The sequence below is a fragment of the Acanthopagrus latus genome, chromosome 23 (assembly GCF_904848185.1).
Source record: "Acanthopagrus latus isolate v.2019 chromosome 23, fAcaLat1.1, whole genome shotgun sequence".
In the NCBI taxonomy this organism is placed as follows: domain Eukaryota; kingdom Metazoa; phylum Chordata; class Actinopteri; order Spariformes; family Sparidae; genus Acanthopagrus; species Acanthopagrus latus.
The window spans coordinates 1,566,775-1,593,864 of NC_051061.1; the positions used below are offsets into that span (position 1 = coordinate 1,566,775).

The 27,090-nt window shown below is 45.8% G+C and overlaps 3 protein-coding genes across 8 annotated transcripts in view; all 3 read left to right on the plus strand.

Moving 5' to 3' along the window:
- Positions 1-27,090, plus strand: part of hoxb3a (homeobox B3a) — a 90,563-nt gene that overhangs the window by 9,144 nt on the left and 54,329 nt on the right. For 2 of the 6 annotated variants that reach the window (XM_037090190.1, XM_037090195.1), the window contains exons 1-2: positions 21,354-21,627; positions 25,294-25,566. The gene's annotated coding sequence lies outside the window, so the exon portion shown is untranslated. Of the gene's footprint in view, positions 1-15,098; positions 15,219-19,513; positions 19,532-21,353; positions 21,628-21,751; positions 21,828-25,293; positions 25,567-27,090 lie in introns of those variants that run through there. The other 4 variants (XM_037090191.1, XM_037090193.1, XM_037090194.1 and 1 more) reach the window with 4 other exon arrangements.
- hoxb6a (homeobox B6a) lies at positions 1,600-5,922 on the plus strand. Its single transcript, XM_037090201.1, has 2 exons — positions 1,600-2,392; positions 4,465-5,922. Exons 1-2 carry the CDS (start codon positions 1,834-1,836, stop codon positions 4,758-4,760), a joined length of 855 nt encoding a protein of 284 aa, XP_036946096.1. The 5' UTR covers positions 1,600-1,833; the 3' UTR covers positions 4,761-5,922.
- Positions 10,115-13,811, plus strand: hoxb5a (homeobox B5a). Its single transcript, XM_037090200.1, has 2 exons — positions 10,115-10,981; positions 12,379-13,811. The coding sequence occupies exons 1-2, from the start codon at positions 10,276-10,278 to the stop codon at positions 12,624-12,626; spliced, it is 954 nt and encodes a 317-aa protein (XP_036946095.1). The 5' UTR covers positions 10,115-10,275; the 3' UTR covers positions 12,627-13,811.

Consider the following 27,090-nt stretch of genomic DNA (forward strand, 5'->3'; position numbering starts at 1 on the left):
AGCTGTGTCTACTCACTGTCTAAACGTGAATAATTCAATTTTTCTTATTAATTGTCATTTTTGAATTATTGGTTGTCCCTGATAACTTGTAACATAGGGTTATTTTTTTTCCCTCTCTTAAGGATTTAGCATATATTCTTTAGACAAAGGTGACGTATTTGTATAAATATATCTGATTTGAATAAATTTGGCTCCGGTCAAAAGAGTTTCGGGCGCCAATCAGTGTCAAGAAAAGAGGCGAAAAATTGGGAAATTTTGGGGGCTGTTTCCTTTCTTCCTCTCCTTTTACATTTCGACCTAATCAGTGTCACAGAACAAGAAAATAACTCACTGCACACATTGATCAAACCGGACCGAGTCCTGGAGAACGCAACTGGAACTCCTCAGCTTTAATTCTGTACAGCCAGCACCACAGCGGCCTGGCAGGTCTGACAGCACAACCCGGGACAGAGCGGCAGATTATACTCAGAAAATCCCTTCCAGATTATCAATTACTCCTCCAATGGAGAAAATAACCGCGATGAAAAGCCTGCGGTAAGAGGAGGACACACACACACACACACACATACACACACACACACTGACCAGGTGGGGGGCATAAATCTACCCATCGAACCAAAAATACCAATTATAAATGTACAAACACCTCAATTATAGACGCGCATAGCCCACATTATATTGTAGACTCACTCTCTCTCTCTCTCTCTCTCTCTCACACACACACACACACACACACACACACACACACACACACACGGGACCACACATGACTCACGCGCGCTCCCGGCTGTGATTTACACTCGCCAAATTCATTTTAATGCGGTCGGTATTATCTGCAAAGCGCCGGGAATATGTTTTATTATTCGGTTGCCTCCGGTGGTGCAAACAGCACCCCACACACACAAACACACACACACACACTAACACACACACACACACACACACACACCACCGCGTCGGGGAGGGCGCGCGTGCGTGTGAGAGAGCTGCTGGGTTTTTTATGGGTCCAACAACAGACGGAGGAAGACACACTGGGAGAGAAAAATCAATTTAACGCGCGGAGGATTCCGGTGTGATTGCGCAATCTCACCGGGAACCGGAGGAAGATTAGAAGGAGAGCTGAACTGAAAATTAGAAAAAGAGAAAGGGAGAGAGGGACTGAAGAAGGGAAATAGAAAAAAAAAGAAAAGGGAGAAGTGGAGGGGGGGAGAAGGGTCGCGGTAGTTCCCAGCCCCCCTCCTCTTCCTCCTCTTCCTCTCCTCAACGAAAGGAAAAGGGGGCCAGCGAATGCCAGGCACGGAAGCCTCCCATTGGTCAGTCTAAGGTCAGCTGGTCTCTGCCTCCCCCTTGCACCCCTCCTCACCCCATCCCGTCTTCTACACACACACACACACACACACACACACACACACACACACACACACACACAGAGACTTGTCCCCCCTCCTCTCTCTCTCTCTCTCTCTCTCTCTCTCTCTCTCTGTCCCACACTGGCACCCAGCCACCCAGATACCCCTTCCCCTCCTCTCACCCTCACCCTCCTCACCCCCTCCTCCCTATCTGCGATAAACTAAGTGATAGCAGCAGCCCGTCGGACTGTCGGCTATAAAACACAACAAATCATAAAGTGCAGGCAGGGGAAGGCAGAGGAAGGAGGACGGGAGGGAGAACCGTTAGCCGTTAGCCCGTTAGCCTCCTTCTACTCCTCCTTCTTCTTCAGCGCGTGAACGTTGTTGTTGTGTTTGTTTCGTGCCCTCCTGTCCTCCCCTCTCCTTTTTCTTCTCCTCTCCTCTCTTTTCCTCTCTTCTCATCCTTCTCCTACACTTTCTCCCGATGAGTTCGTATTTTGTCAACTCCTCTTTCCCGGTGACGCTACCGGGCACGGGTGGAGGCGGGCAGGCGGCGGCGGAGTCGTTCCTGGGTCAGATCCCGCTCTACTCGTCCGGATACGCCGCCGACCACCCGCTCAGGCACTACCCGGCAGCGGCCGTCACCGCTGCCGCGGCCGTAGCGTACGGCGCCGGCGGCGGCGGCGTGCACCAGGACAAACCGTACCCGTCCCCCTACTACCAGCAGGCTGCGAACGGAGCGTATGGCGGGCACCGGGCGGCGGCAGGAGTCGGTGTTGGGGGCGCGACCGGAGCCGGTGCTTGCGACTACGCCACGGCGGCGGCGGCAGCGGCGGCTGCGGCGGCCGCCACGAGCTTCTACCGGGACAAGGAGCACCCGTGCAGCCTGGAGGAGCACCAGCTCGCCCTGAGCCACGACGGCATGCACCGTAAAGCGGAGTGCGCGGGGCTGAGTGGCAAAGGGCTGTACGGAGAAACGATGGACGACAAGCAGTCATCAGCCCCCATTTATCCGTGGATGCAGCGGATGAACGCGTGCAACGGTGAGTGTCCTCTCCTTCCTTTTCTCCTCTTTCCTGTATATTTTACGACCCCCCGTCATAAAAGTGACGTTAGTTTCCTCTGTCAGTCCCTCTGCTGTCTTTTCTTTCTCCCTCTCCTCCTCCTCCTCTCCCAGTAGCAGCTTTATGATCCCCCGTTTGTTGGGCTGTCAGTCAGTCATGTGCTCGGTATTTTATTGTCCGTCATAAACCGGGTTTGTTTGGGTTGTAGCCTAGCTCCTGTTACTGTATGTGACCTGCTGACCGACGCTGCTACCGATCAGGGGGGGGGAAGAAAGTTGAGAGGAAAAGCCTGTCAGAGAGTGCTGAGGGTGAAAACAAGAAACAGATAGAGAGATAGAGAGGGAGCAGTCTCCAGCACACAGTTAGCCTCTGTTTATGTTTCTGCCTCATTCTTATTTATTTCTATTTTGAAAATGTATTCTTCTTGGAGGGAACAGATACAAAAAAAATGTGACATATGAAATAGAAAACTCTTCACTAGCCCACAAAACAAAAAAAAAAAAAGAAAACGCGTTCGTTTCTTTATAGCCAGTTAAGGGGATCACAGCTCCTGCTGCGATTTCTTATTATCACAACTTCCCTTCAGTTATCTCATATGGAGCCTGTTAGCTTTGTTTGCTTCCGCAGTCGGTGTTACAGGACGGTATTAACCCAGCAGATTAGATATTACACTTGTAATCAGGCCTGGAAACGCTGCCAAGTTCGGAGTGAAAGTCAGAGTGCGAGGAGAATAATTTGATCTGTCTGACTGTCCAAATAAACATACAGGTGTGACGTTCTCCTACACCGACGTGTGAATAAACTACCGTAAAAGAAAACCTAGTTTGAGTCTAGTCTGCACCGCCGAATGTCTTTGTTTTAACAGAGAAAAAAAAAAACGGCCTGTTGAGAGTCCAGTGAGTAATGGTGGATGATGCAGGGCTACTGTTGTACAAAGCCCTGCAGGACACTCCGAGTTATGACAGATGAGGTGGAAACAGGCTCTGCCGCGAAGAAATATAGAACGAATCGAACGCAACGCGGGCTATAAATGATAGCTGCAGATGTAAATGGCAGACGGAGAGAGGACAGAGGAGTCACAGGACCCGTGCGTGCTCCCCCATCATCCGGTTTTCCTGACTTTTTCCCTTTACGGATATTTGGATTTAGATACGTGCTCTGAGCAGCGTGAGGTTCTCCATCCATGCTCTGCATTTTCAGATCGATACAGAAACCGAAGCTGCTAAGCTGACAACATGGCCATTTGTTCACCACCGGGGGCCAAAATACAGTTAGTGAGGAGCAGAGGAGACTAAAGCCTTGGAAGCTGATCCTCACTGAGGGGAATACCCACTGAAATATGACCCTTACTTTACTTTTACCCACTTCATTTTATTATTATTATTATTATTATTATTATTATTATTATTATTATTATTATTATTATTATTATTATTATTATTATTATTAATAGTAATTATAATAATTACTATGATAATAATAGTGTCGGCTACAGCAACTAACTAGAACAACGCGTCTCTGTCCTCTTCACTGAATGCTGCTATTCACCAGCAGGGTCATTAATATATCATTACTAAAGTTAAATAGAAGGGTTGTTATTTTTTTTATGGCGTTCTATTTTAGTTCCACATAAAATCAACATTATAATTTCAGCTTTGACATAATATTGAAAAAAAAAAAAAACAAGTGTCTCTTTCTTGGGCTGGCTGGGTTAACATTTAACTGAAGAGATGCCAAAAAAAAAAAAAACAGAAATTCATAAATGGGCTCTTACTCTATCTGTCTGTAAAACAGCTCCGTGTCAGAGACGCGCACTTTTAGAAGGAGAGAGGAGACAGTAATTGACTGGCGCACTGATTCACCGAGGGATTAAATTTTGACTTTATTGATCCACACTTGGCAGGTGGGAACAGAATAAATGATATTAAAAAAAAAACGCGCATAAGGACATAACAGAACTTAGTCTTCCTCTGTGTGTCACCAGGTTCAATGTGTGTGTGTGTGTTACTGCTGTGGTTAAAGTGTAACTCTCTCTCCGTCTCTTCTCTCAGGGACCTTCGGCAGCCCCGGGAGACGCGGGCGGCAGACCTACACCCGCTACCAGACTCTGGAGCTCGAGAAGGAGTTCCACTTCAACCGGTACCTCACGCGGCGGCGGCGGATCGAGATCGCGCACGCGCTCTGCCTCACGGAGCGGCAGATCAAGATCTGGTTCCAGAACCGGAGGATGAAGTGGAAGAAGGAGAACAAGCTGATCAACTCCTCGTCCTCATCCTCCTCCTCCTCCTCCTCCTCCTCTTCCTCCACGGTGAACGGCGCAGAGGAAGAGGAGAAACGGACGGAGTGAAAGCGGAGAAACAAACTGGTATAAGACACATGGAAGAGGGTGAGGATGGATGGAAGGAAGAAAAGACATGCTGGTTAATCCCTTCCCCTCCTGTCTCAAACTCCATCTAGACGTTTGTCTGATGTGAAAACTCTGGGAAAAAGTAGCCAACGTTTTGTTTGACTTTTTTTTAAAAAAAAAAAACAAAAACAAACAGGAGCAGGGGTGAAACATGTACTAGAGGAATAGAGGAAGAGGGATATTCACTTTTTTTTTTTTAAAAACATCTTATATCGCCACCCACTAAAAAGAAAATAAATGCCCCGTTTCTGTACACTGAATTCGTCGCCCTTTGTGGTCTGAAAATTAGGAGATGATTTGACTCTTTAAAGGGACCATGCGACTGTGATAAGGACAGGTAATAATAACATAGTGAATAAAACAAGAATATACAAAGAGAGGGAACGCTGGTGGACCAGTCTAAGGCATCCAAAGTGTATTTAAAATACAATGAGTATCCCTACGTCCAACCGTGACAAACTGTTATAAGAGACAATTTCTTGTTGCATTCCAAGAAAATCACCCAACTTCTTATTCTACTTAGTTGTTATTTTTGTCAGATGTACTTCCTGTATTGCAGGCACTTGTTCTGAAGCTTTAGAACTCGACTTCGGGATGTTTTGTCCCCGGTAATATATATATATATATATATATATATATATATATATATATATATATATATATTCAGACTCTTTTTTTTTTTTAAATGTGTTGTGTGTATTATCTTCAATTAAACGTGCGAACACGATCGTACACACGGCAATGTGGGACGGAAAGGCTCTTTGAGAGGTATATGTATGTCAAATGGTGTTCATATTTAAACTGTATAGAAATAAGAAAGGGAAAAAAAAATCACTCTGTCCGGTGGAAATAATGTAATTGCTGGTTTGGGTGGGGTAATTTAACATTTCCAGCTGTTTTACTCTGCCGATATAGAGGGGTCGCGTGTTGGGGGGGGGGCGGGGGGTGTAAACCTACTGATGTTATTCTCCAAACTACCTAAAAAACGTTCAGGAAAGTGTATATTTTATGAATTTTTACATTGTTTGTTTATGTTAGTGTTTTGTCAAGTAATTACGTATACTACCTATGAGAAATGTTCAATAAAATGTAAAGCAGTGTACAGAGAGGCTGTTTTTGTGGGAGGAGCAGGTGACTCAGAGCATAAGTTCAGTGTTAACAGTGAACACTGACAAGTAGAAACAGTTTTATGCTATGATTTAGTGGCCTACTTAGACCCGCGCATAAAGAATCGTAAACCTTTTACCCCCACTATTTGAAACATGCACGCACATATTTACGGCGCGGGCCAAGTAAGCGCACGCGGCGGGTCCGCAGGGGAAGTGACAAGGGGCGCGAGCTGCTGCCGATGGCGGGCTGAACTAATTGATGACCAGACCGAGGGGGGAGAGAAAGTTGACCTGTCCTCGAGCCGGCCGGCCAGACACGTCACACACACACACACACACACACACACACACACACACACACACACACACACACACACACACACACACACACACACACACACTTCACCCAGACAAAGTGGACAATGTCCTCGTGACCCTATGAACTCTACGTGTCCTCTGAGTGACCGGCGCGCGGGTCCCTCCTCTCGGCAGCAGCGGATTGGGTTTCAGCGATGCACGCGCTTATCTTTAGCAAATGATCTGCATTGTTACTGACATGAGCAGGCCCAGTAACAGTACACAACTCACAGCTAGTTAGCTCCCATGGAAACGCTGTACTGATCAAGTCGACGGAGAAAATATAATCGTGTTAGTAATATGACATATATTAAATTACGTGTATGTATCCTGAAGTGCTGAAGACACAGTTATGATAACAACACCAACTGTACCAGCTTTGTAAAAAATGTAGTTATTATAGCATGTGCCCAACTTGTGCTCACTTTATATTATTCTAGTTGTTGTCCTGAGAATATGCAGTAAAATCGGAGCAAGCAGGCCTATATTTAGTTTGCTGGAAGCAAAAAGCACGCTCAGTTACTGCCAGCGTAGTGGGTGGAATAGTTTGTCGGTAAATCATTAATACCACAGTGAGGAAATAAAATCTTTTCAGCAGTGTGTGTGTGTGTGTGTGTGTGTGTGTGTGAGAGAGAGAGAGAGAGAGAGAGAGAGAGGGGCAGTGAGTTTAGAGGTCAGATGATTTAATACTCAGATCACTGATTGATTCAACTCCATGTCCACAAAAAAAAAAACAAAAACAAAAAAAAAAAAAGAGGCAGACTCATCATCGAATGATCTCAGCGCATTATTACATGACAAAGTTAAAGCTCTCTACAACAGGGAGCTAACTTGATCTGACCTGTTGTATCAAACAGGCCTCTTTTTCCGGCTCTGATGAGGCCTGGGTTGGTGGTTCGATTCCCCCGCAATGAGAAGGCCTGCAGTAAGGTGAACTGCTTGATGGCAGATGTTCTATGTTAAACAGAGTGGAGGTGGTTTAACTGTGACCCAGAGGGCTCATTTTACAAACCAACACACACTCACTGCACACAGGGCAAAAAATGTTGTGGATCTTCATTATTCTGTCCTGTATGTCCTCGATTTACACTCCATCCTCCAACTTTTATAGGAAATTTAAAGAGATGCTTTTAGACTCTGGCTCTGAGTGGATTCAGTCAGAGTGATGAAACTGTTCCAGTAGACCTCAAGCAAGTCATCATCTTTAATAATTCAAGTTCAGTTTAAATATGAAAATATCCACAACTTGAGCATCAACAGCATCTAAACATCTGTGCACAACTTGAAATGAGCATTTCCGTAGTCTATAGATTGCAGTGAATTTTGCTTACATTTGTGAAGTGCCAGTGGGGATATCTGCTGTTACGTGGATGATTGGATCCTTAACCATGTGAGCAGAAGTAGATTTACATAAGGTCTACTCATTCAAACTCTGCATCCTGACCGTCCTCAAACAAAACATCCCCGTGACATGTAGAAAATGAGCACTGAGTAAAACACAAAGCAGAATCTAGCTCCAGAGTGAAATACTCTGCTGTTTTTCAATCTTGTATTCACTGGTAAAAATCAAACAACAACTGATGCTTTTTATCTGACCAAAAGAACCACTGAGCCGGTTCACATAAAGATTTTCAGTGTGATGGTGGAGATCTAAATATAACGAGGGGAGTATGTTCAGAGGTGTGTGCCAACTGGGTCAGTGCCTCCTCCCCATCATCCCTGCAACTTACAGGCCATTCCTGGCACACTTTGGCTTCTCTGCTTTTGAACCCATCAGCCTGCTTTCAGGCCTGAAGTTGGCTGATTCAGTGTTGATATCAAAACTCTGTGGTCAAATGATGAATCTGCTCACCCCCTGTTGCTGCTGGTTGCAGTTGTTTTATTCTGCCTGGTTACTTTGGAATATTCAAGATGATTTCCATTCCAACTGCTGGTTTCCTTTGCCGGCGCTCAGTGTGAGAGCAGCTGAGTGCCTGAAATGTGGCCTGAAACTGCACACACATGCGGGAGCACATTTATACACACACACTCCCCCGCAGAGAGCATTCATTTGTATCATCTCACACACAAATCTGGAACTCTTCATCTGTCCCATGCTCTGGCACATGCACATGTGTGGGTCGGAGTTACAAGGAAACATGCGCACCCGAGTGCACACTGAGGCCTACTACAAACTCAAGCACACACATACACGCAGACACACACACAGGCAGACACACACACACACACACACACACAGGGCTGAAATGCATCCCAACCCGGGAATCAACAAATCATAAATCAGCAGATTTCCATCCAGTGTGCACGTCACAGATCAGGTTTAACATTCCTCCTCTGCAGCTGGAAGGACTGGAGGGGTGGCTGCAGGGAGGGAGAGGGACGGAGAGGGGGAAAGAAAGAAAGAAAGAAAGAAAGAAAGAAAGAAAGAAAGAAAGAAAGAAAGAACGAAAGAACGAAAGAAAGAACGAAAGAACGAAAGAAAGAAAGAGTGTGATGGGGGATGGTGAAGTTATTCTAACTAAAAAGTGACAGCCAGATTCTGGTCACTGTACCAATGAATTGTCAGTGTACTGCCTTTAACTGCAGTCAGCATTTGCATCTGCAGTGATTTTGTATAACAGGCCTTTCTGTGGTCCAGAGGATGCATGCGCACTGCAGTTGGTATGGCAGCGACAGTAAATACTCTGAAATATTATACATAAATAAATGAATAAATAGTATATATGGCTGATTAGGGACCTTTGTGTGTTTAAGGTGGACACCTGGGGTAAATATTGATGATATTGAAAAAATATACTTCAAGGACAGTTTTTTTACGGTTGACTTATTTGACTGTATTACTGTATCACTGTTGTCGTGCTACAGCAGTGCACAGTGACGCAGTCATGCTCCTTTTCGGCAATAATGGCGCACCTAATGGCGGGTCGTATCTGTGACACATCTTTTATGTTATTTTCTAAGTTTCAAGATTTGTTACTACTACTACTACTACTACTACTATTATTATTATTATTATTATTATTATTATTATTATTAGATTCTATTGATCTATGTAGACCTGGTTGCAGATGGAATCTTTCAGCTGGCAGACAACATAGGTGGACTGTTATTGTCTACAGTCTACAACGTCTACCGCGCTGAATATTCCATTATTAACGGGTTATTTATTGCGGTGGATAGTCACTGACTCCTAATTTCAAGCCTACGCGAAGGTCACTTAACAGGCCTGAGTGATGATGGAGAGACACATACACTACACTCTCATACAGAGAGAGAGAGAGAGAGAGAGAGAGAGAGAGAGAGCGCATATTTTATAACAGCTCCATGAGACTCTTTTTTTGGAGTGTCGACTTTCTCCCTCCTTCTCTTTCTGTCCTTTTTAATCAGTGCAATAAATTATGTCTGCAGTAGGTGGCGCTCTGAGCTCACCCGCGGCACCTCCAAGACCAGAATAATGTGTGGGTGCGCGTGTGTGTATGTGTGTGTGTGTGTGTGTGTGAGAGAGAGAGAGAGAGAGAGAGAGAGAGAGAGAGAGAGAGAGAGAGAGAGACATACAGAGAGAGAGAGAGAGAGTTTCCCCCGCCCATCCCTTCATCATTAGAAACCTCAGAGCATGAATTACCTCTCCAAAGTCATCGGCGAGAATTTACGACTGGTCAACAAAAGCACGTGACCGCCCCCCCCCTCCCTCTCTCTCTCTCTCTCTCTCTCTCTCTCCTCCCTCACCTCACCCCTCACCTCCCCCATCACACACACACACACACACACACACACACACCCCTCAATCTAACACACTAACACACACCACCCCACCCCCATATTTGGACGGCGCATACATAGCTAAAAACGAAGTACAGTGCAACGCCATAATTCACTAATACATCATAAATCGTTGAAAGTACCCGCGTTATAACGACCAAGAGAAATCTAACAAATCAAGCGCCCCTTAGTACTCAACTGTAAGCCTGCAACTCTCTAAAACAACCTAAATGAGCTCTTACTTTGTAAACTCGTTCTCGGGGCGCTACCCAAATGGCCCCGACTATCAACTGCTAAATTATGGAGCCAGCAGCGGCGCAATGAACGGCGGGACGTACAGGGACTCTTCCTCAGCCACCATGCACCATGCGACGGGCTCTTACGGCTACAGCTACAATGGTATGGACCTGACCGTCACCAACCGAGGAGGGGGGAGCGGCGGCGCCGCCAACACCGGAGGACACTTCGGGGGCGGCTCGGTCGTAGGGGACTCCCTGGGCTTCGGCTCCGCCGCACCGGAGAGGAGCTTCAGACAGCCGCCCAGCTGCTCACTCGCTTCTGCGGCAGACTCCCTCCTGTCAACCGGTAATGGAGAAACCAAGCTGGGCGCCCGGAGCTCGTCTCCCCGCTCGGAGCAACCAGGAAGCGGTAATCTCAGCTCTCCAAACCTGTCCTCCACGTCCTCCGGCGGCGGCGGCGGCGGCGGCACGGCGCAGCGATTCACGGAGCTGGACGACGTGTCGCCAGAGACCGAGGACTTGCAGCACAACCGGGACGCCGGCCACAGCAGCAACCCGCCGCCCAGGAGCGGGCACCAGCAAGTTGTGCAGAAGCAGGAGGGCGGCCCGGCGGGATCAGCCACCGGCAGCACGACGGGCAGCGAGGCTCAGCCACCACAGATATTCCCCTGGATGAGAAAGCTGCACATTAGCCATGGTACATGCTGCTCTTGTGTTTACAGCTTATTAGCTCTGTATCATACAAGTTCCAGGGCGATCATATTCATAATGCTGGCGCAATACATTAAAGACTATATGTTTGGACACATGGGGAGGGTGACAGTTTAGTGCCTGTAGAAGCTACACGGGGAGCTGTGCTGCTCTGCGCCTCTGTGAATATACACTGAAGATCGCAGACTTATTGCTGCCATGATTTGAGTTGAGTAAATTGGCTACTTGAGAATAGCTGAAAGACACATTTAGACGCCGCTCTTCATAACTGTCCGCACTCTACCAAACCTTTTTTTTTCCCACTGCGTCGATATTATATATTCGTACGACTGTCAGTTCTCAGCAAGCGTTGCGTTTAAACCTCTGTGATGCAAGAGCTGTTTTATTTTGCACACGTGCAGAACACGAATGACGCGAATCTCTCAGTAGTTTTTACTTGTTTTTTTTTTTAGAAATCAGAGAGTTACTGAACAGGACAGCTGGCCTCTCTCCGGTTAACCAGCTGAACTTATGTATTTGCGTGTTTTCTCGGTGCATCAGGGTGCGATTCGTTTTGCATTTCCCTCCTGCTGAAGCAAAGGACGCCGGATAGTTGCCCCCCTCACCATTTCCTCCCTCTTTTTTTATTTTAGCAAATTCCACAAAAGCGTCATAAATCTGTCAGGGGAGAGGCAAGCCGGGCAGCAAAAGCCCAACAGGCTGAGGAGCGCAGACAGAGCCGGGTGGGAAAAGAAAAAAAAAAGAGGAAGAAAAAAGAAAAGAGAGGCCAGGAAGGCTTTGGAGGCTGTTGCTCCTTTGAAAAGTGAAGCTTTATTACGTGTGGGAACTTTATTAGGGAGGTGAGGGAGAGGACGGGGCAATAAAACCCTGAAGGGGTGAAAAGGGGGAAATAAAGAGGGTGATGGTGAAGAGGGCTGGTTAAAAAAGAAAACAGGGCTGTGACAAATAAAAGCGAGTCTTTTAGTGCAGGCTGTGGAGTGGAAATAGCAGAAATAAAACGTGTGAAGAAAGAGTGCTGTCAGAACACGGGACGGTTTTACACAGCGCTGTTGCGCCTTTGCGCACCTTTATCCTGATACACCAGTGAGGTAAATCAACCCTCTGTGTCTGTGTCTGTGTGTGAGGGTACAGAAGGGGGACACAATCATATTAACACCTGTAGCTGCAATGAACTCGAATTCAAAGCTGAAAACCCGCAGCCAACACCATCTGTGGAGAATAATTGGTGTCTACACTGTATAATAATGTATTCTAAAGTACTGAAGGACTTTTTTTTTTTCCTTCTCCCGCCAGCAGTTTGTGCGCATTTCTAAATGATCACCCGTTTATACATGTTGGTGCGTCAAGCCCTCTAACCGCCTTTTGTTCGCTCCAAACCCTCAGATATGACGGGCCCAGACGGGAAACGGGCGCGGACGGCGTACACCCGCTACCAGACTCTGGAGCTCGAGAAGGAGTTCCACTTCAACCGGTACCTCACGCGGCGGCGGCGGATCGAGATCGCGCACGCGCTCTGCCTCACGGAGCGGCAGATCAAGATCTGGTTCCAGAACCGGAGGATGAAGTGGAAGAAGGACAACAAACTGAAAAGCATGAGCCTCGCCACCGCCGGCAGTGCCTTCCAACCCTAGAAAATAAAATTTAAAAAAAAGATATATATCTCTATCATCCATCAGTCCTCTTCGGAAAGGTTACTACCATGTGCAGGCTTCCCAGGACGAGATGAAATGAAAGAAAACTTGAAGAAAAATAAAGAAGAAGCCAGCAGAAATAGAGCAAAAGGAGACAACAGTGATGAAGACAGATATATAAGAAGCAGATTCCAAATCTAGATTTTACAAACACTTCCTATCATCAGTTGAGTACTGTACAGCAGCGCAGCACTTTTATTTGTTCGGCATGTTAGTCTGTGGTGTTTTAGGGCAACGTAAAAAAAAAAATGACTGTGGTACTTGCTCTTGTAAAGAAAAAAAAAAAAAAAGTTAGTGTTCCTGTATGTTGTCGTCGTTTTCAAATAGCTGTTCGGAGGAGATGAGTCGAGATAAGGAAAGGATGCATATTGCTACCTAACGAAGTTTCTACCTACATCCTTCCTTACAACCTTGCTACCTACTTGTTGTTTCATGTCTGAATATCGTTTTAATGTGTCGAGTGCGATGTTTTGTAATGGACACGGTGCTCTCTCGAGAAGTTAGCATGTGAGCTCTTATTGTAAGTTATTTACAGCCAATAACGCGTGTATAGCCTTCTAGTTTGAGTCCCCCCACCCCCATTCTAATCTGCTCCTATTTTTATTGAGGAGGCAGAGAGGGTGTGTGTGTGTGTGTGCGTGTGTGTGTGTGTGTGTGTGTGTGTGTGTGTGTGCGTGCGTGCGTGCGTGCGTGTCTGTGTGTGTGCGTGAGTGTGTGTGTGTGTCTGTGGTCGTCCAAAATCACGTCTCTGTATCATCCACATAATGTTGTGTATAGCTCTATTAATCAATACGTGTAACTGTATATTATTGTTATTATTATTGTAATTATTGAATCCATGTTTCAGAAAGGATGTATATAGATATATATTGACATTTTTAAATGTGACCAGATGGCTATTCGTAGATGTAGTGTGCGTGTGTGTGTGAGAGAGAGAGAGAGCGAAAGAGAGCGAGTGCGTGTGTGTACGCATGTTAAAAGACATGGCTACCGTCCTGTGAGGCCTGTAAGCTTTCTGCCAATGAGCTTTTTGTATTTGTTTGTAACTTGGAGTAAAAAAAAAAAAAAACGACTAAAAAACAAACAAAAAAAAAAAACAAAAAACAATAAAGTGCCCCATACTCATCCGAACCAGACTGACTCTACCAGCTGCTGTTGGTGAGGAACCAAACTGCCGCACAAATGGCTTAACTGGGGTTTAAATCATGACGCTCACACGAGCCAAAAGTTTTATAAGCCCTCAGCCTGTGCTGCCGATGGAACCGGTGAAAACCAATCATTCGCGAATATTTGCGCAAGTTGCTGTTAAGAATTTATTGTGAATAATTTCATATGTCATTATGTGTCTCGGGACGACATCAGCTGCCCGCTGCTAAGCTCTGAGCTCCGTGTGTCATTTCACAAAGACTCTTCGGCTGAGAAATAACCCCGGGTAATGCGGTTGGATTCGGATTAAGACTCATGTGGTTCTGGTCTAAGTGTGTGACCAATCTCGAGTCAAACACTTGTACAAAATTCACTTTCCCCTATACTTCTGGCCCAACTGCATCGTGCGTAAAGACGGATCAGACCCTCTCCCTAACACCCGTCCACAGGCCTGCCGTCGGTTTCCCAGGCCTCACCAGCACCAAGGCTGCTGCTGGACCTCAGCAGCATCACAGCCCCGCGCTCACCATGAACCAAACACCCTGCATAAAACACACACATGCACACACAGAGACCAGACACACAAAGGCCAATTTTCATCTCTGCTGACCAAGTCTGACAAGACAACAAACTACCCGCGGCGGACAAATTGGTCACTTTTCTCTAAACGGCCTCCCTTTCCGTCCTAACGGAGGCCACTCCCGGCCAAATTAGGTTACCCTCTCCCGGTCTCAAAGTGTAAACAACCAAGTGAACTTTTAAACTCACCGACTGATGCTGCTGTGGTGTCCCTGCTCATATACGTCTCTATTTCTGAGCTGATTTGGGGGGCGAGGAGGGGGGCATGAGTTCCTGGTCCGAGCCTCATCTGGACACAACCGCTATCTCCTGCTTCCTATGTGTATGTGTGTTGAGATATTTTTTTTTTTAAGTGAAGCCCCCTCTGCTTTGAGCCAAACTATGGAAAAAAAAGAAGGCAGCTTTGACATTTACATGTCAAACGGATGAGGGTTTTTATCTCCAAGTTGGATCGTAAAGATCAGGCCTGGCCTCAGACCGATACCTCTCACTGGCTCTCCTCTGGTCACGTGGGGTCCATAAAGTTAGTTTTATGGTTTTGGGGAGTTGACAATGTACTATATATTTCACATTCTAGAAAGCAAGTGACGGTTTAACGGCTTCGCGGGGATCCTAAAGGGGTCAGTAAAGTAGAGACAGAGCTGTAGAGGGAGGGAATGTGTGTGTGCGTGTGTGTGTGTTGAGAGAGAGAGAGCAGGCCACGACTACCGGCCGCTGTTCCTCCTCGGTTCACACGCGGTGCCCGGCTAATATGCGGTGGTCTGTGCGCTTGGAAACCCCGGTGGAGTGAAAGAGCCAGGACCCACAGTAAGTAGCGTTCTTAGGCTTGTCTGTGAGTGGAAGCTGAGGGGTGGGAGTTGAGAGACAGTGTGTGAGGGGGGGTCTGTGTAATTGCCTTGTCACTCACTCACCGCTGTATTAACGCGCTCGCTGAGTGCCGCGAAGCTCCGGTGTATTCGCGATATTCGAGATTTGTTGTTATGGCTGGTCCGCACCGTGCGACGGCGATGGCGTCACAGCCGGGGTCAGATGCTGCCTGCGTGCACGTGCGCAGTTGTGTGCGCTTGTGTCCGGCCACCAGCGTGAGCTTTGGGCAGTGCGTAACGACGGCGCACACGCACTCCGGAGAGTATACTGATGTGGTCCCGAATGTGGAGCGGTGTCTAGCAGCAAACACTGTGTGGGTTACATCAGTACTGTGGTTTTGAACTGGGGTGTGTGTGCGTGCACGTTTGTAACATACCAAAACTTGCAAAATAAAAAGTCATGTTAAAAGGGAAATAACTATCGGTGAGAATGACGCAGAGACTGTGTAAAAAGACTATTTTTAGGGTTTAAGCATCTTCTTCTTCCTTTTTAAATGTGTACGTAGACTCGCTGGAGGGCTTGAATGATGCACTCAGTGAAAGGCTGATGAACAGACCCAAAGCAGAACTTGCTGCTGGTTGTTTCTTGGTGTTTATAAAAGTACATCCGAGATGAAGCATGCCGTTTGATTGTGCCTTTGTTTTTTGTTTTTTTCCGCTTTTGCGCCCGGCGTGTAGTTGGAAAATGCCAGTGTGCGCTAACATGAACCAAAATGTAAATGGACAAGGACAAGCACACACACGCGCGCGCACACACACACAGCTTGTAGTGATATGCGTCCTTGGGCACAAGAAAATCTTTGTCCGTCACCCGCCCTTGCATTTTCCAGGCAGGATGGGTGTGAGTGAAAAAGCGTCGTGGATACAAACATTCCCAAGGCTCGCCATCAGAGTCCTTGCAGGTTATTTCACACCAGAGCTTTGGCCTGTTCTTTGATTCTTAGCAACGACACACACACACACACACACACACACACACACACACACACACACACACACACACACACACACACACACACACCCTAAACCAGCTCTACTACAGAACTCACAGAGTAAATCCAAACAATCTGTTGGTTTAACGTGCTTATGTGATGTGTGTTACGTGTTATCAGGATCTACCAGAACAGTTTTGTATCCACTAAGGCAAGAAAAATCTAAGCTGAATCAAATATAAGTGAACCTGTTTAGAACAGATAAAAAAATAAAAATAAATAAAAAAAAATAAAAAAAAAACGCTGATGGCATGCGAACACTGGGTTGGAATCAATTAAATAATCGATAACCCAAAAGTCTGAATCAAAATCTGTGTCAATCATAAGTTATCAATCAGGAATTCAGCCACGTGACCTGTCTTATTGGCTCAGACACTTAAACTTAAATCTCTTTAATAAAAGCGACATCCGACTTCTTCACGGGAACTCTGTCCGACAGTCTTCAAGTCAGATTCAACAGCCCAGTGCACGTCTGAAAACGAGGTGAATGAAACACGCATAACCAACAGTATTAAATATTAACGGAATTCTCTCAAGTGATCGGCTACTAATCAGGCCAGGCGACACTCACACTACTTAATGGACTTGTGATGCAGCATTCAAACCATGTAACTCCAAAACACACCAGCCAAGCGTGAAAGTCACGTAAAATGATCTGTAGGCTTCAACACATATCATTTAAAATTCTGAAAAAAAAAATATGGAGCCACATATAATCTGTCATTTAATTTATCCATTAAACCAAATATTATGCAGTTATTTAAAACTGCCCGTTATTACCACCGAGGAAAACGGCGGCTTCATACGAAGCCATCCTGGAATCAGCGTGTTGTGGATGAAAGGAGAGAAGGTGGAGGTGTTAACAGGGCACTGTCTCACTGTTTCCTCTGACCCTGTAAATCTGGATCAGTCCTCCGCACGGTTCCCCTCTGATGTCTGAAGCGGGACTGTGGCTGTCAAACAGCCCGGCTACCAGTCACGCGGCGCCGTCCGCTCCTCGCGCGCGCCCGCTCTTATTACTTAGATCCATCATGTAAATTGTTTAATGTCTCGTGTCACGGCGAACGCACACATTTCGGTTTATACCGGCAGACTTTGAGACTTTTGCCTTTTTTCTTTCGTTTTTCTTCTTCTTCTTCTTTTTTCTTTTTCTTTCTCTTTTTTTTATTTTTTTTTATTCTTTATCATTCGGCCATGCAGCGTCACCGCTCCCGGTGGACCGCAGGGTTATCAGCCTATCTCCGTTGTCGATCAAAGCGGCGACGTCATAATAAGACGATCAAATGAATAGTTGTCCTTTTGTGTGAGGGCCAACAGGAACATGGCGCCCTGAGGAGGCCGACATGGAAAGTGTGGAAAGGATGATTAAAAGCAGTGACATCCAACACAGTCATACTATCACTAACTGCAGCCAGACATCGCGTGCATTTGAATACACTCTCAGCATTACCGGAGTAAAAGATATCTCACAAAAAACATTTCTTTTTAAGATTCCAACCGCTAAACTCGACGGAAACGTCCGGTGAAGCTCGAATAAGAAAAAAACCTGTTTTCGTCTATGCGCTGGTCCAGTTTGAGGGAGGTGACCGTGTCACTTTGTTCCTTTTCTTGATGTCACTTTTTTTTTCTTTCATTTATTCATTTAGTTTTTTGAGGATATTTCGAAGTAAGTGTCGTTTATTTATTCATTTTCTATCCACGTTATCAAACCGATTTGCTGTAATAATAATAATAATAACAATAATAATAATAATAATAATAAAACTATTTTGTTTGCTGTATTTCGTGATCCTTTTCAACAAAGTATTTCACGGTAGCCTGCACTTCAACTAAACCTGCTCTTACAGTATTTATAAAGTACTTCACGCATGAGTGTATCTCTCCTCCGCCGCGACCACACAGTTAATCCGGTGTCCTCTGCACTCCACTAATAAGAGAGGAGGATTCTGCGTTTCGGAAGTCGCTCTCCGCTCTCAAACTCTCATTTATTATGTTCGCTTTACACGAGAAGCCAGCCTGCCCCGATGCGTTTTCAGTCTGGGGATTCCTGGCGCTGCCCTCCGCCATCGCAATGATTTTTCACAAGCTTCACGGGAATGTTATTTGGAGTCGTGCTCCTGATGCCATAAATTATTCGGAGACTAGCAGACCAAACGAAAAGAAAGAAGGCCTTTCTCTCTGCAGAACTGTGGATAAAAGGGTTATTATAAATACCACGCACAATTGGACTTTTTTTTTTTTTTTTTGCTCAGATTTGTCCTTCTAATAAAAGACATAAGGACGCTTTCTTTTCATGGTGTTTTTTGAAATAATAATGAGGTTTTAACATGTTATTATCTTACATGTCTATCGGGGGGGAAAAAAAACCAAACACATTTTACCAATAACATCGGTAAGCAATCGTTTCCTAAACCTCAACTCACTTATGTGGCCTTCAGTCAAAGGTAACTTTTCCTTATTTTTGGAATGATTTGTATCTTTTAAAATTTCACATCCATAAAATATTATTATTATGCGGCTCCTTTCCTTGTCTCGCTGATAGTGGCTATAGTTATAACCTCCTCCATTCCGATGCAAACCAAAAATAGAGTTGTTTTTGTGTTTGTACCCTGTTGTGCAGCCAGCCTCTCTTCTTGCATGACACAAATACGTTTTGTGTTTCCGACGAGAGATAACGGTTCATACCCCCCACCCATATACACACTGTTGTGACTGAGTGAGTGTGTGTGTGTGTGTGTGTGTGTGTGTGTGTCGGGAGCGGCCTGGGTCCTTGAGGAAGTTTCAGTTCAGTAAACAGGAAGGTAAAAAAAACTCCCCATTTCATTTTTCATCAACTTCCTCTTTTTAATGATGATACAGGAACACCCCCCACCAGCAGCAGCAGCAACCCCTCTGCCCCGCTTCTACCACCACCACGTCGGAGGCCTCCCAACAAACACACACACACACATACACACAAGGACGGGACATGTCACGCGTGACACACATGTAGTTCCTTTTCTTGTCGGGATAAGTGAGGGAGGCTGTGACAGGGGAAGGCACAGCAGCAGCTCTTGTATGGGCTCCTTTGTTTTTGCTGTGTGTCATCTGTTTCCCGTTTATGTACACAGGGCAGCTCCAGCCTGCGGAGCCGCTTCTCCTCTGCATTATGTTGTATTATGTGCATTATGTGTACGGGCTTGCTGCTCCTTTGAACCTGTCGAGGCTGTCAGATGCGCTGAGTCTGGCTTTACAGTCTGTGTGTTGGTGATGATGAGTGGGGGTGAGTAACCAATGCGACCTGCCCTTTTTTTTCCCCCATTGCATTGCAAAGGTGTGTTTGTCTGTGTGTGAGAGAGTCGCAGGCTTTGTGTGGGAGTACGTGGGGTGTGTTTTGTTGTATTTGGTGGGTTTATTGGCAGGGCATGAGAGAGCTGAGGGAGAGAGAGGTGAGTGGCCCGGGCATGGGAATACCCTGTGTGTTTATACACACACCACCGGTGTGTAGAGCGCTACAGCAGAATCGTTTGAGGCAATTTCGTCAGATGCTGGCTGCTACTACTTATGTTCACACGGAGACCGTTTTGTAAAAAGTGGAGCTATGGACGGGGGGACATTGTGAAGCCTAGTCTATTTAAAAACGCAAATAACCCATTCTCTGTCCCCTGCACACACACACACACACACACACACACACACACACACACACACACACACACACACACACGAAATCTTTCACGGGCCTGCTACTGTTCTGTACTTTGGAATTGGAATCCGTCGCTTCTCCTCTGTGATTGCTTTACGTTTAAATCGGCATTTGCGAAGCCCTTAATGGCTTCTGCATACTGATAGGGGTGAACCGCGCGGCCACGCCTCATGAATAATGCATGAGTACGAGTCACCTAGAGGTCAGCAGACAGGCGTGAGCATGCGCAGGAGAGGAAAGCAGGCTCAGCACCGCACTTCCCCTGCGTGTGTGTGTGTGTGTGTGTGTGTGTGTGTGTGTGTGTGTTTGCTTCAACAGCATGGAAGAAAGGATTTAACATCTGGGTGCTTTTATTGATCCGTCTGTGTTCTCCATTTCCGGGTCATGAAGGGAGGGATGTTTTCCTCAGACAAACTCACAACTTCCACTGTCTCAATCAAGGCTGGCTGGGTAAATAAGTCGAACCAAGCCAAGCACCAAAAAAGGAAGGGAGATGCGTACGCCTGTATGAATTTGACCCCCCCGCCCCCCCCCCAAAAAAACAGTCAAGCTTTGAGTGGGTTATGATTTCATTTTCAAAGTAATTGCAGTGAATAAAAAGTCTTATCAGTGCCGCTTTGTGAGAGCGGGAATAAAGCCTGGATCAGACCAGAATAGGCTTTGTTTGCCTTGGCGATGGGTCATGACAAGCCGATAACCTTGCAAATATTTAAAGTTATCCAGGTCATGGGTGTGTAGGCCTACGGTGTTTATACAGTATTTCAGGTAATGCCGTGTTTACTGAACGGTTGGATAATACACCCTCACTCACAACAGATAGAGTGTATATAATGTATATATATATACATCTACATATATATTCTATCTTTATATATTTATATGTTTGCGTGTGCGCGCGTGCGTGTGTGTGTTATTTTAATCTTATTTTCTTATTTTAATCTAAATATTCCAACTGAGATTCAGAATCTCTTTTACAAAAGGGGCTCTGGTCAAGACAGCAGCATGAAAAGTTTCACATAAAGGAAGAAACTACAACTTCAATCATGCAACGACACATTTCTCACACAAAAACATAAACACGCAATCCCCAGATATGTTTTGTATATATCCGTACTTATCAAATCATCCACTACGGCGTGAAAGGTATTCATGTGTAAGCTTATTACTATTGCGTTTGTGTCAGAAAATGTACGTGATGATAATAATAATACTATTATTATCATGATAATCATGGGTAGGTTTCATTATCTACTTCTGTAATTGCAGTGGTAGTTGCGTCACAGTAGGGTGGAAGGTAGCTTAGTATCTATAGAAGCAGCCTTAGAAGTCTTTAAAAATATGTATCTGTCTTGAGAGGCGCAGCTCCCCGGGCTTTGTGAGGCCCCTCCAAACATCAGCGAATGACTTTTAGCCATATTGTGATTCTACTTGAACGCTGGGCCATGGCGTCAGTGTGCTTCACAGGGTGTATTTCTCTCGCGCCGCCACCAGAGCCCGCTTCAGACCAGTCGGACAGCGAGAGCCCCCACGAGCCCCACTCCGCTCCTGCCTCCAGCCCAGCACGCGCCCCCCGTCCTTTTGAATCCTAACCGACGATAACCTGTGACAACCTCCCGTCTCTGTTAAAATATACACCTGTCAGAGCTGTCCCCGTCTTCTGCACTTGATGAATGGTGAGTGTACGGAGACACACAAGTATCCTCCTCAGTGTAAGGCACGGGCAGGAAGATAAAAAAAGGCATTTTCAGGAGGCGCTGTCGATTCATTTTCTGCCTTTTTCCTCTTCGCGGTTGTTAGCCGAAGAAAGGTCAAGCTAACTCCCTAAACCAACCAGCTAAACAACAACAGGGCGGTCACATTAACTGGACAGCACGTGAGTTCGAACCTAGCACACTGTCTCTACTCCTCTCTTCCCTTTTTTCCCTCTCGCTTCCTGCCCGAGGCGATGCAGGAGGAGCGAGAACCCAGGGGTTATTATCAAGAGAACAGCCTGGCTGGATGTCCAAGCTAACAGCCAGCCTGTAGCACAAGGTTCACGGAGTTGAAGGGTCATAAGTTCACCGTCGTGCGTGAGTTCCGCCCTCGCCTCTCCTCACTCATTGGACTCCAGTCTAGCTGTATGTCAAAGACAAAAAGGAGGGAGTAAGAGGAGCAGAGGCCGGGAGGGGGTACAGATGAGAGAAATGATAGCAGAGGCAAAGGCGAGGTGAAGGCCTGACCTTCCCTTCCCTTCCTCGGTAACAAAAGCAAAGCTCCTCCTGCCGCCGCAATGTAGAGAGGCAGACAGAGAGAAAGATTAAGGGAGAAGAAAGACAGGAAAAATGGAGGGGGTGAAGGTGGTGGAGGCAGGGCGGAAGGTATTCGGTGACATGGTGGTGGGTGGGTGAGTGAGTGGGTGGATGTCTGTGGGGGGGTGCAGGTGTTGCACACTTTGTTAACACCGGCCAACATTTGTATTTCATATAGAGTCACTTTCTTTTCAGAGATTATTGTTGTTGTATTTTTTTAATTTATTTATTTTTTTATGTATGGGCAAAAACTACTTAAAATGAAAATGTCTGCCCCCATTTTAAGTACATAAACAAGCTGTTCTCAGAGGAAAATAAGAACTCTGAACACTGTTTGAAGCTAGAAATGTGGCAGGGTCCGCCACATGTAAATACAGTTAAACGGTATAAATTGTGTTGTCTTTTAAGGTCAGTCGTGAGAATAAGTGTTGATCAAAAAACTAAAAACTAATCCTTTCGAACATAATCATAACAATGCATCTCATGTTTGTATCGGAGGCAAACGTTCATACTAGGTGGCTAACCTGCCCCGTGTGTGTGTGTGTGTGTGTGTGTGTGTGTGTGTGTGTGTGTGTGTGTGTGTGTGTGTGTGTGTGACCATAGATTAGTGGGTGTAAAGTGGTGGTTTCATGCTTGGAGCTAGCAGCTATTTATAAATCCCCCAGACCATGTTGGAGAGGGAGTTCAGCAAAGCAGAGCTCTTCCTCTCCTCAGCCTTATCAACAAACCCTGTCAAAAAATAAACCCTTATCTGGCTCACCATCCATAAAATATTACTCTCCTTATCTGATTTTTCCACTGGAAGACGAATGTCTGGCCGCGTTTACTTTTCTAGCTGAGAGGAATGAGCCTCGAACCATTTTCCTTCTGCTGTCCATTCCTCTGAGTTCTTTCTTTCTTTCTTTCTTTCTTTCTTTCTTTCTTTCTTTCTTTCTTTCTTTCTTTCTTTCTTTCTTTCTTTCTTTCTTTCTGTCTTTGCCCTCTAAATTTTAACAGCAGTAGATATTAATAAGATATTGCTATTAATTTTTAAAGACATCGTAGGCTTTTTTTTTTAGATATAACGATAATGCTAATAAATAATGACCCAATGACCTATAATGTGTGTGTGTGTGTGTGTGTTTTAAACACCACCACAATCTAAACCATACGACTTGTTTTGTCGTAATTGCTGTTAAATGTTTTAGAAATTAATGAATGAATTAAACATGTTCATAGAATAAGTGGTCTGCAGAGAGAGTAGTTTAAAGCTCTCCGTGTTGTATTAATCTCCAAGCTCCTCAGCCTGTGTGTTGTGGCGTTGTTTCACCTCAAACATTCTGAACTCCAAATCGTTTGCTCTCCTCTTGAACAGCAGCGTTTGGACACATATTGTTGGAGCGGTGCTTTACGCTTAAAATTGGGAGGGGGCAGAGGAGAGAAAATGAGTCGCAGCAGAGGGGCGAAATGATAACCCAGCGGATAAATAACCCACTTATTGACGTGCACACGCTGGCCTGGATTGGCACGGCTCCGCCTGGCCCGTATTCCTACCAATATCCCCAAAAAGGAATACGGTAATGGCTGAATAACGACGTTACAGATTCCGTCTTTCTGCAAAGGTTCATCCCGAGTTCACTAAATTAATTCAATTTAGGTTGGAGCGCGCGCGCCTGTCTGTCTGTCGGCCGTGGATTTGAATAATCTGCGCAGTTTGAGCATGCTTGGTCCAAAACGTCGCACATCGGTGCGGCTCTCTATATCGTCTTATACAGATGCAACATGTAGGGTTCTCACAAAAATCACGATGCAAAAAGGAATCACCTGTTTCTGTAGCTGACGTGTTGGTGATAAAACGTGAAATTCAATGGAAGTAATAGTGGTGAAATGATAGGGAGAAGTGTGGACATATGGCTGCAGTTAACTGGATAAAAATCCATCCGGAGAGTCGAATAACATCAATATGAATCCACCTGATACCTCTTCGCCTGATCTCCGCGAGGCTCCAAGCCTCTTAAGCAAACTCAGATCGTTTGTTTGTGCCGACTCGCTGCAATACAACACGCTTGTTTCGACCAACTGTTCATGTATGAGACTCTGAAGGGATGGTGCGGTTCTGCTGCGGGTTCACATGTCAGCGTCCGCGGCGGTGTCATTTATATTTATACAACAAAAGGAAAAGGAGAAATGATCCTGGAAGAAAGAAAAATCTGTGTGAGAGAGAAAGAAAAGGACCCCCCTCCCTCCTTCACATCTACTGACCATTTTTCTTCAAAGTAATGACTTCAACTCAATTTAGTATGACGGAAAAGGAGGGAAAGAGAGAGACAGAGAGAGAGAGAGAAAGGCTGAAGAACAAAATGACAAAAAGAGGGAATGAGAGAGAGAGAGAGAGAGAGAGAGAGAGAGAGAGAGAGAGAGAGAGAGCGAGGTGGAAATGGCAGAAAGAAAGGGTGTGGAAAGGGGAGGGGGTGAGGGAGGAAGAGAGAGAGAGAGGCTTGGCTGTGCTCGGGGTGAACGGGAGGTCAGCGCGTCTCACCAATATTAAAATGTGTACCGGGGACGCGGGGTGACACGCCTCGCCCGTTAAACAAAGAGTGTGCCAAACTGGTAGATTAATTTGAAAACTTGAGTCCATGCACACACACACAACACTTAATGCCTTAAAGAGCCCACAGTCTCCACAGCAGCCCTGCTCGGTCTCCCTCAGCCCCAAACCGCTCGCTCTAACACCGGGAAACACTGGGAACGGCCACCGGTGAAGGGGTTTTCCTGTGCCATGTGAAGCCGATTCGGGGTTTTACGCACGGAGCGCGCGGTGCTGGTGTCGCATCGTTACGGTGACGTGTTGATTTGTTTTCGCTGGATTATCACCTTTAAAAATTGGCTCCAAGTAACCCATGTCATTGCGTTTACTTAACCACGGATTCTGAGCGATTCGGTTCGGATACATTCATGTTTACACTTCAGCGGAGACCGGAGTGTGTGCGTCTCTGCGCGTGTGCCTGCGTGCGTGCATGTGAGCGGGGGTGTCCGCGGAACTGACAGCTTGACTTTTTTTTTTTTTTGTAGATACCACGAAGAATCCCGAAGAGGTCAAAAACCTGTGGCGTCGGAGGAAGAGAGAGGGGGACTGAGGTGTATACGTTGAAGTAGGAAGGCTTGTCTTTATGGAGAAAAAAAGGAAAAAGAGGGGAACGCAGCTGCCGTTGTGTTGGAGATGTAAAAAAAGAAGAAGAACAGGATGAGGAGAAGCATATCATAATGATAAGAGGAGGAAGAATGGTTGAAATCGATCTGACTACGACGGCAGAAAGAAGAGGCGGATCCGCGAGCTGCAGAGGAGTGAGTACACAAAAAACAGAAATCGCCTTGTAGAAGACGAAGCTGCCTCATTTGCATATTATTGTGTGTGTGTGTGTGTGTGTGTGTGTGTGTGTGTGTGTGTGTGTGTGTGTGTGTGTGTGTGTGTGTGTGTGTGTGTGTGTGTCCGTCCCCGCTTTCTTGCTCGCACCTCGTGTGTATGTGGCAGGTGCTTTGCCCGTGCTGGGAGGAAGGGGATGCTCACGTGTTGCAGGAGCTGCCGCAGAACCCCTTCCTCACAATCCTCCTCTTCTTCGCTTTCCCAAAACACTTTAGTTTGGGAGACTTTATCAATTCATATTGATGATCGATTAAAGGCTGCGCACGTCACGCTGCGTGTATTGGAACGGTGTGTTTCCCTTTTGCAAGCTCAATTTCCCTCACTGTACCGTCTCTATCAAACTGCTTCATTAGCAAGCCCGATTAACCCACTCGGGGCTGCGTGACGTCAGAGTGACGATGACTTAGGTTTAGCTGTTTCCCTCTTCTAGTCAGCCAGATACGGCTTATGGTTATATGTTCAAATATTAGAGAGATATATGAATTCAGAGTTCTTCAGTTGTTTTTCTAGTGGTGCGATTTTCCGCAGAGGGACGCAATTTCAGATCACAGTACGTTTGTTTTGTCTCTTTTACGCCCGTGTGCGAACAGTATTTCATACTTAAACAAGAGTTGGAAAATTCCCGTGTCAGCTAACCAATATGTTAATGATCAAGGAAACACACTCACACACACACACACACACACACACACACACACACACACACACACACACACACACACACACTAATAGGCCTAAATGGCGGAGGGTGAAGGCGAGGTCGTAGCCATGGAAGGTTATAGGTCACTCTGGACAACTTTCTCCCCAAATAGACTTACATTCAGTTCAATACTTCTACAGTATTCTCTGTCTTATTGTGTTCAGTAAAGCAGCTAGCACCATTCCCGAAGATTGCTTTGTCTAAAAATGCACACGTTGACTCTGGTTTGGCTGCGAAAGTTTTCCGCTGATGTCTCACATATGGCGTCGTTTTTTTCGTTTTTCTTTTTTTTTTTAATATTGTTGTTCTTCTGAAAAAAAAAAATACTGTGTGTGAATGAAGTGAGAATTGCTGCGATGGTTGTTACTCTTGCACAGCTTCGCTGAGAGTGTATCAGTTTGCATCCAGATGTGTGGTTTTCTGCTGTCGATCTCCAATCACAGCGTGTATGAGCCTGTATATAACTGCGGTGGTTTCGGCTGTTTATTTTCCTGTGCTGATTGCTGATGTGCTTTTTCTTTGATTAGAAGATGCCTGTGGAATCAAGTGCTCCGATTCTACAGGGAGCGTTTGTTTCTATTCATTGTCTGTGCTCCACCATCACAACGCTGCTAATGGTGTGCACACCCAGCCTGTGCTCAGCAGCCAGAATAGGCCCGATAAGCCACTTGCAAATTTTAAGAAGCTGGTTTTCTATTATGTGTCGGCAATGATCATGCACAGTTTTTTAACTGATATCTTTGTA

Coding starts and splice junctions, on each gene's coding strand:
- hoxb6a (XM_037090201.1), top strand. CDS start 1,834: ATGAGTTCGTATTTTGTCAACTCCTCTTTCCCGGTGACGCTACCGGGC. Junction 2,393..4,464: donor GCGGATGAACGCGTGCAACG/GTGAGTGTCCTC, acceptor CTCTTCTCTCAG/GGACCTTCGGCAGCCCCGGG.
- hoxb5a (XM_037090200.1), top strand. CDS start 10,276: ATGAGCTCTTACTTTGTAAACTCGTTCTCGGGGCGCTACCCAAATGGC. Junction 10,982..12,378: donor AAAGCTGCACATTAGCCATG/GTACATGCTGCT, acceptor CCAAACCCTCAG/ATATGACGGGCCCAGACGGG.